Source organism: Penaeus chinensis, chromosome 36 (assembly GCF_019202785.1).
Source record: "Penaeus chinensis breed Huanghai No. 1 chromosome 36, ASM1920278v2, whole genome shotgun sequence".
Taxonomy (NCBI): Eukaryota; Metazoa; Arthropoda; class Malacostraca; order Decapoda; family Penaeidae; genus Penaeus; species Penaeus chinensis.
This window is the reverse complement of record NC_061854.1, coordinates 3,132,411-3,144,526: the sequence shown is the minus strand read 5'-3', so window position 1 is coordinate 3,144,526 and position 12,116 is coordinate 3,132,411. Positions and strand designations below refer to the sequence as shown.

At 36.2% G+C, this 12,116-nt stretch overlaps 1 protein-coding gene across 1 annotated transcript in view; it reads right to left on the bottom strand.

Moving 5' to 3' along the window:
- The window catches only part of LOC125044749 (zinc finger protein GLIS2-like), a 17,068-nt gene extending 5,384 nt beyond the window's left edge, over nucleotides 1-11,684 (bottom strand). The window contains 2 exon segments of the mRNA XM_047641643.1: nucleotides 10,779-11,384; nucleotides 11,543-11,684. Coding sequence (XP_047497599.1) covers nucleotides 10,779-10,837 — 59 coding nt within the window. The 5' untranslated portion in view covers nucleotides 10,838-11,384; nucleotides 11,543-11,684.
- Between the last annotated feature and the right edge of the window lie 432 nt (nucleotides 11,685-12,116).

Here is a 12,116-nt window from a genome sequence, read left to right as displayed (position 1 = left end):
AGAGAGAGAGAGAGAGAGAGAGAGACGAAAGAGAGAGAGAGAGAGAGAGACGAAAGAGAGAGAGAGAGAGAGAGAGAGAGAGAGAGAGAGAGAGAGAGAGAGAGAGAGACGAAGAGAGAGAGAGAGAGAGAGAGAGAGAGAGAGAGAGAGAGAGAGAGAGAGCGAGCAGTAGGGGCCGAGTGACAAAGACAGAAAGCGGGGAGCAGCAAAAACAGATAAAAAGAGAAACACTATATCTAACTGGACAGAGATAAACAGTCTGACAAAGTAAAAGAAAGAAAGAAAGAAAAAAAACATTGCATATGGGTTATCTCTGCAACAGTGACAAGGGGGGGGGGGGGTCTGCAATTCATATGCAGCTTAAAAGAGAAAGATCCCAGATTTATTCAGATTTTATGGAGAAAATTACTCAATTTTAGATTTGTATGCTTCAGCCTAATAAGATAATTAACTAATATTTTTACCTCAGATTAGTAATTATATTAGTAGATATAATCTTAGTTAAGATTATATATTTCTTTCCATGCCTATTTGTTTTATATACCCACTTATCTATTCATATATCTGTTTATCTGCCTCTCTATCTATCTACCATCTATCTATGTCTATCTATTTATAAATTTGAATCCATCTGTTTACCAGTCTATATATTCATCTACTTCTCTACTTATTGTATATACTTATCTGTATAACTATATATATATATATATATATATCCATATATCTATAGATTTATCTATCTATACCGCTTCGTTCCTCCCCCCTCCCTCCCTCCCCCCCCTCTCTCTCACATGTCATTCTTTTCTTTAAAAAATATATATGTACATATTTAACATCTCTCCCTTTCTCATGCATAAATATTCATACATATTAATAATGCGTTTGTCTTCTCGTAGTATACATATACATACATATATGTATATATATATTCATATACATATATGTATATATGTGTATACATATATACATATATATGTATATGTGTATATTTGTGTGTATATATATGTATACACACAATATACATATGTATGAATATATTAAAAATACGTATATATATATTTCATACACACACATATATCTATATATATCTATATCTATATATCTATATGTATGTGTATACATATATATTGAATACAAATATGTGTATATAAATACGTATATGTATATATATATATATACATATACATACATACATATATATATTTTCATATATATGTAAATATATATATATATATAGATAGATAAAACCTCGGATTCACTATATAGCAATGATCCCTTACAACATACAGTGCTGGATACTTCAAATTCCTTTATACAACCGGTCCCTAGAAGAGTATAAAAAAGAAAGAAAAAAAAAAAACGAAAAAATAAGAACGAATGAAAGAGAAAAAAGAATTTAAAAAATCTAAACTTTGTCGTTTATTAAAAGTCTCGTCACCTACTTGGGAAGGAGTTAGTTATCTGTAATATAACTATCCGGGCTGTGATTATGGCTCATAAAAATGATGAAAAATGAGTGAAAGTTTTTCGTCTAGGAATGCGGAAATGTCTGCATACATATATGTACTGTGTGTATATATATATGTACGACACACACACACACACACACACACACATACACAAATGTGTGCATATATACATATATGTCTGTATACATATACACACGCATACAATATATAAAAATACATATATATATATATACTCATATCTATCTATATGTGTGAAATTTATATATACACACAGATGTATGTATATATAATTTACATATGTATATGTATACGTGTCTATATACATATACATGCATGATATGGATATATATACATATACATACACACATTATATATACATATATGTGTGCATGTATATATATATATATATATATATATATATATATATATATATACAAATATATAGACATATATCAAAATAATACTAGAGATTTTTTTATCTGGTCGTATTAAATGTTTATATACATATTTATGCTATACATCACACACAAATACACACATACATATATATATATGTGTGTGTGTGTGTGTGTTTGTGAGTGTGTGTGTGTGTGTATGTATATGTAAATATATACACACACCCATGTATGTAAATGTATATATATGTATGTATACATGCATGCACATATATGTATATATTATAAATTGTTATGTGTTTATATATATGTATGTATGCAGACATATCTATCTATATATATGCAAATTCATATGAATATACATACATATAATACCCATATATGTCTCACAAAGTTCGGATCCCCCCCCCAAAAAAAAAAAGAGAGAGAGAGAGAGAGACGAGAGAGAGAGAGAGAGAGAGAGAGAGAGAGAGAGAGAGAGAGAGAGAGAGAGAGAGAGAGAGAGAGAGAGAGAGAGAGAGAGAGAGAGAGAGAAGAAGAAAGAAAATAAAAAAGGAGAAAAATAGTAACAATCGAACGGCCGTCGACGCATAACGACGGATAACAACCTCCCTTATCTGCTGAACCTTGAAGCACGATTCTGTCTGATATTTGGTTTTTTTTCTTTTAAATTTTTGGGGGGAGGGGAGGAGGGGTGGAAAGGGAGAGGGGAAGAGAAGGGAGGAAGGGGGAGTTGAGGAAGAGGGAGAAGGGATGAGGGGGAGGAGAGGGAGAGGGGAAGAGAAGGGAGGAAGGGGGAGTTGAGGAAGAGAGGGAGAGGGGAGGAAGGAGGGAGGAGAGGGAGAGGGGAGGAGGGGAGGAGAGGGAGAGAGGAAGAGGGGGGGGAAGGGGGAGTTGAGGAAGAGAGGGAGAGGGGAGGAGGGAGAGAAGGTGTAGGAAGTCAGAGGAAGTGGAGAGGAAGGAGGAGACTATCAGAGAGAGGGGGGGAGGAGAAAGGTAGATAGATAGATAGATAAATAGATAGATAGAGAGAGAGGAAGGGAAGAAGAAAGGGAGAGAAGCAGAGGGAGTGGCAGGAGATAGACAGACAGACAGACAGAGAGAAAGAGACAGGGGGTGAGAGAAGGGGGAGAAAGGGTATGAGAGAGAGAGAGGGGGGGGGGGAGAGGAAGAGATAGAGGAAGGGAAGAAGGGAGAGTGAGAGGGAGAAAGAGAGAGAAGGGGTGAGAAGGAGGGAGAAAGACAAGGGGTGAGAGGGAAGGAGGGAGGAAGGGAGGGAGGGAGAGAAGTAGAGAGTGGCAGGAGAGAGAGAGAGAGAGAGAGAGAGAGAGAGAGAGAGAGAGAGAGAGAGAGAGAGAGAGAGAGAAGAGAGAGAGAGGGGGGGAGAGGAAGAGAAAGATAGATAGAGGGAGGGAGGGAGGAAGAGAGAGAGAGGGGGGAGGAAGGTATGAGAGAGAGAGAGAAAGAGAAAGAGAGAGAGAGAGAGAGAGAGAGAGAGAGAGAGAGAGAGAGAGAGAGAGAGAGAGAGAGCTGGGGGTGGGGAGGATATCAGACAGAGACAAAGAGAGAGAAAAAAAGAGAAAAATAAATATATATTTAAAACAAAATCAAATCTAGCATCATGTCAGAAAGAGAAACTAACAAAACAGCACGAACACCCCCGAACTAACGCACGCAATCGGACGCGGCCTCTGTTGGAAACATGGAAACAAGTGCAAAACGCCGACCATTTTCCTCTTGTTAACCCGAGAGGCTCTCCAGTGACCCCCAGAGAACAAACGGGGTCATTCTACACCCCATCCCCCCAGCTGTGGACCCGCGTGCGTGTGTGCGTGCGTGCGAGAGTGCCAGAACGCCAGGGGGGTTGGCTCGAATTTCAGTCTTACGCACGCATGCACACACACACACACACACACACACACACACACACACACACACACACACACACACCACGGCGCGCACATAAACACAGCCAACATACTTCCCTCTCATAAGCCGGTGTTTACATTGCCCAATAACAAATGCGTGTGTTACGTAACCGTCAAGGGGAAGAAAGTGTTGTCGACTGGGTAATATTAGCGGGTGAAAAATACCCACGGCGGCAACCCACGTGACTGACGCGCAGACGCACACACGCAGATACACACACACACACAAACGCAGACAGACAGACAAATAAATACACACACACACATACACACACACACACACACAAACGCAGACGCAGACAAACAGACAGACAAATACACACACACACACACACACTCACGCGGGGTATCCGGTAGTCACGTGACCTCGACACGCGTGTTCTTGGCGACCCACGACGTAAGAGTGACGTTATAGCGTGTGTGTGTGTGTGTGTGTATGTGTTTGGGGTTGCATCTGCGCGTGTGCGTACGGTGCACGCGCCACGCCCACACACACACACACACACACACGCGCGCGCGCGCACACACACACACACACACACACACACACACACACACACATACGCATATATAAAACCTCACACATGTATAGCCCCCTCCCCCCCTCCCCACCCCGGACGAGCTTCGTGCCGGCACCCCCCCAAAGGCAGCTTACAAAAATAAGACACATAGTTAAAGCTTCCTCGGTAAGGATTTAATCACCAGATTCCCTTTGTGATCAATGGGCGGTTCGGCAGACAAAAGGGCTTAGGAACACTCGGTTACTTAGGCCGTGGCAAGAAGACATGACTGTGAATCCCTCTATTGGAGAAATGCTCTAACGGTGACTGGAACTGAGACTGTAGTTTTAACTGTCATTGAAAATGTAACTAACTGTAATTGTAATTGTCAACTGAAACTATAACTAACTGTAACTGAAACTGCATCAACGTAACTGTAATTGTAACTTTAGCTTTAACTGTAACTAACTGTAACTGTAACTATAACTGAAACTGTAACTGTAATTGTAACTACTGTAATTGGGTGATTCAGTGTCATTTAAGGAAAGGTGGAAAGAAAGTTGGTTGAAATGATATGCTTGAATCATTATAACTCATTAACACTGGAAATAACATTTACTTTTCTCTCTCCGTTGTAATGGTCTCATACTATTATATAGAATGCTAAAAAGTGTAACAAAATTATATACGAGAAATCATGTTAAATGCACATATAGACAAGCACACACATCTCTCTCTCTCTCTCTCTCTCTCTCTCTCTCTCTCTCTATATATATATATATATATATATATATATACATACATACATACATACAAAGAAACGTTTTGTATGAATAAGCTTCCCAAAACAATTAACCATATCTGCAAACTTTAACATATCTCAAAAGTGCATAATTTGACAAAAACTTAATCCATATGAAAAACAACAACAACAACAACAAGCAATGTAATTTAGACATACATATAAAACAGAAAACCTAAAAAATATATATATATATATATATTTTGATTTCCACGAATAAAAAATAACAAAATAACAGAGTACGTAAAAAAAAAAAAAAAAGAAAAGGTAGAAAAAAAAAATATTCATTCATAACGCGATCGTCATTATTCAGGAGCATGAGAGTAATGCATTCACGAGGTCATGCAGAATATCAGAGCAGCAGCCAAGGTCTTCTGGATTCAAGGAAAACGAGGCAAAACAAAAAACAAAAGGGAGAGAGAGAAAAAAATATTTGGGAATTTATGAGACGCAGTTGTAATCCTTATGAGTTTGATGACAGGGTTAGTCTCTGTTGTGAAACGAGGAAGAAGAAGAAGAAGAAGAAAGAGGAGAAGGAATAGAAGGAGGAGGAGAAAGAGGAGGAGGAGGAGGAGGAGGAGGAGGAGGAGGAGGAGGACGAGGAGAAGGAGGAGGACGAGGACAAGGAGAACGAGAAGGAGAAGAAGGAGGAGAAGGGGATGAAGGCGAAGGAGAAGAAAAGAAGAGGAAGGAGAAGAAAAAGTAAAAAAAAAGTAGAAGGAGGAGAGGAAATGAGGAAGAGGTCATGAAAGAACATTTTGCCTGTGTTGGTGTTACTTTTCTTCTTCTTATTATTATTATTATTATTACTATTATTATAATTATTTTGTTGGTAATATTATTGAGAATATCACTATTACCATTATCATCTATATTATCAGTAACATTACCACTGATATAATCATAATAAGAATCCTAATTATAATTGTAATACTATTATTACTACTATAAATTAATATTATCATGTTTACCATTATCATTGTTACTGTCATTATCATTATTAACGTTATAATCACAGGTGTTATTTCTGTCACTAACATCATAATCATTATTGTTATCAATATGATATAAATAAACAAATATTGATAATGATATAAATAATGAAAAATGTGATGATGATGGCGAATGGCAGTAACAACAATAATGATGATAACAACTAATATCATTGATGACAGCACCAGCAACAACAATAATAATCATGATGGTGATAAAGACAGCAATTAAAATAAAAATCATAATGACATTGACAAAAAACAATAATAATAACAATAATAATAATAGTAATAGTAATAATAATAATAATAATAATAATGATAATAATTATGATAATTAAAAAAAATAGTGATAACAATGGAAATGATATTGGGTATTGATAACGACGATAATGACAATAATAAGAGACAATCATGGCAACGATAATCACTATACAGTATCCTACTATTATCATTAATAACAATGATGATAATAACAGCAGCAACAACACCAACAATAATAATGACAGTGATATTGGTACGACCTCCACTAATAAAACAAATAATCAAAATAATATTGACGCTTATAATAACAATAATAACACATTTTATCATTATCATTATTATTTTTAATCATTATAGTTACCTTTATCGTTATCATTATCATAATCATTATTGTTATTGTCATCATTCTGATCATTATTATTATCACAGTTAATGTTCTTCCTCTCATTATTATCGTTATTGCTATAATACGTTCTCTGTTATTGCTGTTATTACTACTGTTACGTCAATTGGTACTATCACTGCTAGCACAAACTTTTTTGCTGTTATAAATAGCAACAATATCTACTCTAATATGATAACAGTAATATACTAGAACTGACAGTACTGATGCTTGTAATAGCGATGGTAATTATGATATGAATAGTTATTGTACGAATACAATAAGCATTACAATGGTGCTAATAGTTATCATAATAATGCTGCTAACAATGATAATGACTATAGCAATAACAATAATAAGTGATAATAATATAGATAATGATAATAATAATAGTAATACTGACAATAATATTAATAAGATAATGATGATGATGATGATGATGATGATGGTGATGATGATAATAATAATAACAATTATAACATTAACAAATAATGATAAGAATAGTATTAATGACAATAACAATTATAGTGATAATGATAATGATACTAATATTGATACTAACAGTAATGATAATGATGATAACGATAATAATGATTGATATTAATACTCTACCACTATAACTACCACCATACTACTACTAATAATGATAATAACAATAATTATGTTAGTAATGGTAATGATAAAGCTAATAATAATAATAATAATAATAATAATAATAATAATAATGATACTGATAATGATAAAGACGATGGAGATGATGATTATGATAATAATAACAATAATAAAGACTATAGCAAAAGTAATAACAGTAGGAATGTTAATGATAATGGGATGATGATATCGATAATGGTAACAGCAATAATCACAACCATAATCATAATCATTGTTACGAGAAATAAAAATTATATTAATGATAATGATATGAAAAATGATTATTATAAAAGTATAAATAATAACAGTACTAGTATTATTAAAGCAATAATAATAATAATAATAATAATAATAATAATAATGATGAAGATGAATATGATACTGATAATGATAATAAAATAATAATAAAAATAGTAGTAATAATAATAAATATAATAATAACAATGATAGTAGTACCAATTATAATAAAAATTATAATAACAACAATAAAAACAATAATAATAATAGTAATACTACTACTACTAATTATTATTATTATTACTATTATCATTACAAATATGATAATAATAATGATATGATAAACACAAACAAGTATTATCATTAAAACAATTATAAAACCAACTGTTACTATTACATCATCAAAATAACAACATACATCAACAGTAACGATATAGTACATGATGTTTGATTAGCATAGTACACCCAACATCTAAATATATACAGGACCCCTTAGATGGCAACACTCCTAGCTGATGGCGATGATTGGTTGCTGAAAAATGTCTCTCATTTGATTATCTTATGCATACCTTTGATCAGTGTGTATATATGTATATATATGTATATATGTGTATATGTGTGTGTGTATGTATACATATATACACTTTTTTTTTCTCATAAACTGGATGTGAGCTTCTTTTATAATAATAACATGTAAATTTATTTTAGGCTGTTTCACTAGAAGAAAAGTTATATACAAAAAAAAAAAAAAAAAAAAAAAAAAAAAAAAAATTATGGTGAAATGGTACACCAGCGAATATAATAGTCTTGATATTCAAATTTAATCTGAAGATGGAATAACGAATTTTACATCAGCCAATCCGAATCAACTAGGTATGTTGCCCTCTAAGGATTCCCTGCATTTACATAGATGTTACTGTACAATGATTATTAATACGATATAACAATAATGGGCCATAGTAACAGGAGAAAGTGATGATGATGATGATGATAAAAAAACGTAAGTGATTATATCATTGATACTGATAATAATAACGATATTGATAATAAGTAAAATAATAAAAAACGTCAGCAACAACAACAATAATAACAATGACACTAATAATGACGATGATGAAAATAAGAATGATAAAATTAATGACAATACTAATCACGAACACAATCATGATAATGGAATAATATTAGTAATGATAATAATAATAGTAATGATAATGCTAAAAACAATGATAATGACAATGATAATAATAATAATATAAAGGCCAAAAAAGAACATAATCATAATAATAAAACAACAACAATAATAACAATAACAATAACAACAACAATGTAAGAATTATAATGATAACATAGCAAAATCAATAGCAATAACAGCACTGATGATAATAATAATGACAATAATAATAGCACAACAACAATAATAATAACGATAATAATAATGATAATAATAATGATAGTAATAATAGTAATGATAATAAATGGAACAATAATAACAACGATAATAATGACCTCAACAAAAAAGCAATGACTATAAGAAAATATACACAGCTATGAGGATAATATAATGTCAATATTTTCAGTAAAACAATAACAGTAATAATTATATTGAACTCATTTTCTGTCATTATCCGTATCAACATAATAACTATTGTCATTATCATTACCCTAATTCATGATGTTCGTGTTATAATTATGTGTCTTTTTCATAATACTATTAACATTATTTTGAACACTTGTTTACATCATCTTTCTTAGCACTTGGTTTCATTATCATTACTTTCATTATCATTATCAACATTACTACTGTACTTATGGTATTCTCATCAAAGATAATATTACTATCGATCTTATAGCAGGTCGATACTGCTACCATAACGTAAATATTGTTATTGTAGATGTAGACTGTATTACTATTAGTATTGACATACAGCGTTACACTGTTATCATCACTATTATTACAACTTATGCCGTTATTGTTATTATCATTGGCGTTATTGTTACTGTTGTTATGTTGTTACTTTTCTGTTTCTCAAATTATTCATTGATACTGGTGCCATTAATCAGTTATCGTTTGATCTTTAAAAAAAAAATCAACACTTCATCGTAACTTAGTGTAACTATTTGGATCTTTTTTTTTTTTTTGTCTTGATGTTAGAATACTTCTATTATCGTATGCAAGAGTCACCCTTATCATCATCATCACAGTGCTACCACGGCTAACCTCTCCTATAAATTACAATTGTTACTACTGTCTCATTCTGTTGGTTAGTTACTGTTATTACTACAATTACTACAGCAACAGCCACTGCTACTACTTCTGATGTTATTGCTACTACTCCTGCTTGTATCAGAATTACTACTACTATTAATTCTACTACTACTAGTGGTGGTGGTAGTAGTAATAATCGCAACAGTATAGTAGTAGTAGTAGTAACAGAAGTAGTAATAGTAGTAGTAGCAGCACTAATACTAATAAAAGTAATAGTAGCAGTAATAGTATCACTAATGGTATTGCTCTAATTGCTTCAAGGCACCTGTCTATTGTTTATTTCTACTCCACAATAGTCCTCCCACACCGACCATCTTTACATCTTTACACCATTCATACCAAGCATAGTTGTCCTACAGTGATTAATCCTGACAAAACTACTCCTTCATTCAGCCGATGGACTTACATTCATCTCACATTCCAATTCATCCCTTGAATGTGCACCCAGGTAGGCAGGATCTAAGAATGCGTTACTTAATTCTGACGTTTCCAGGTATGTCATTGGGCAACCAGGTAGTTTTCTTACCAGATGACTTGTTCTGATATTTTGTGAGTTGTTTAATTATCGTGACTCCGGCCTTGTTTTGCGAGAAGTGAAGTTTGTTAAGTGGAAAGTTATTCTACTTAGGGTAAAGATTTTCTTTCTGCTTCCAGGTAAGATTCTACAGCCCTCCCCGTCCCCCTTCCCCTCCCAACTCTCATGCCCCCCTGATGTCAGGTACCCCATTCTTCCTTTCAGAATAAGTGGCTGTAATTACCGTCCTGGAACCTATTCCTCATCTTAGTGTTTCACATGAGTATCCTAAATTACATATAAAAGGCTTCACTCCCTTCTGATAGGCGATTCAACTCCCCTCGGGCTGTGCGGACGAGGGTCACAAAAGAGACTTACTTGCAGATAAGGTCAGGCGCGTCCTGCTCTCCCGGGGACATGGGGCAGTCTGGCGTCATGGTCGAGTCTGGAGAGGCTGCTTCGTCGCCTTCGTCGTGCGAGGTCGTGGTGGTGGGCGGCGAGAGACTGATCTTGCTGGAGTGGCACAACAGCGAGGGGGCGTTCTCGCGAGTGGTGGCGTGGCCGAGCCTTCGGTTTGGCGCCGGAGAACAGGTGATATATCTTTTCCCCTCACAGTCAGTTTGCTTTTCAATATCTGTTTTTTTGTTACCAAGTTGCCGTCTTAATTTTTTCGGTGTAAGCAATATTTTGTGGATGGAATTTGCTGACCAGAGATTAATGATTGTCCTGGCGTAAACAGGATTGCACTTCTTGCTTGAGACAGTTCAGTTCCGGGGGAATGTCGCAAGGTTTTTCTCTTCGCAGTCGAACATAATGTTTGAAACTCCAAAGACCTAATTCTCTCTGTTGTTGCGAGGCAAGCGTGACACCTGTTGCAGGCGAGCGTTTCAAGTTCCTTGTCCCGTTTTAGACAGATGTCCAAGACTTTGCACTGCAGGTGTCTAGCACTTTTTGGGGTGTACGTTTCAGGCACTCTGAGCAAACCTGTAAATCCAAAGACCTTGTTTTAGTTTCACACAAAACCTCACTACTTCTTAATCAAGACAAAGACACACATGAGGTAAAAGTCGTTGCAAGGGACACTGTGGGTGCGGTATTATGGCAGTTAAGAAGGGAGGGTAAACACAGGGCGTGCGGTGCACCTTGTGTGCGGCTGCGGTAGGTTGCGGGTGCGGAGGGATGAGGTGGATGTGCGGCGTGTGCGGCCGCTGCGGCGGGACTGACGGCCAGCGTGCGGGCAGCTCAGGTCCCCGCCCCCCACCGCGCCGCCGCCACCCAGGGCCCACCACACCCCGGGGGACAACTCCCCGCGACACCTGCCCCACCTCACTCCACCCCGCCCTTCCTCCGTCGGGCCGCCCATCCACCTTGGCCCCGCCTACGCCCACCCTGCGCCCTTCCACCGGCGGGGTACCTCAACACACCCATCGCCACCGCTGCCTCGCTGATTGGGCCTCTCCACCTGCAATGAGTCCGCCCACCTGAGGTCGGCGGCCAATGGGAGCCCGCGAAGTGACACTCGAGGGAGGGGCCGGGAGGGGGGACCGGGAGGAGGATACGGGGAAGGGGGGAGAAGGGGGGAGGCTTGCCAGGTACGGCGGAAGGTGTTTAGGGGGAGGAGGGAGGGGGGAAGGGAAGGGGGAGGGGGAGGGACACCCAACCGGCTCCTGCCTGACACGGTACAAAAATTGCCTTCAAGCCATCACATTTTTTGTC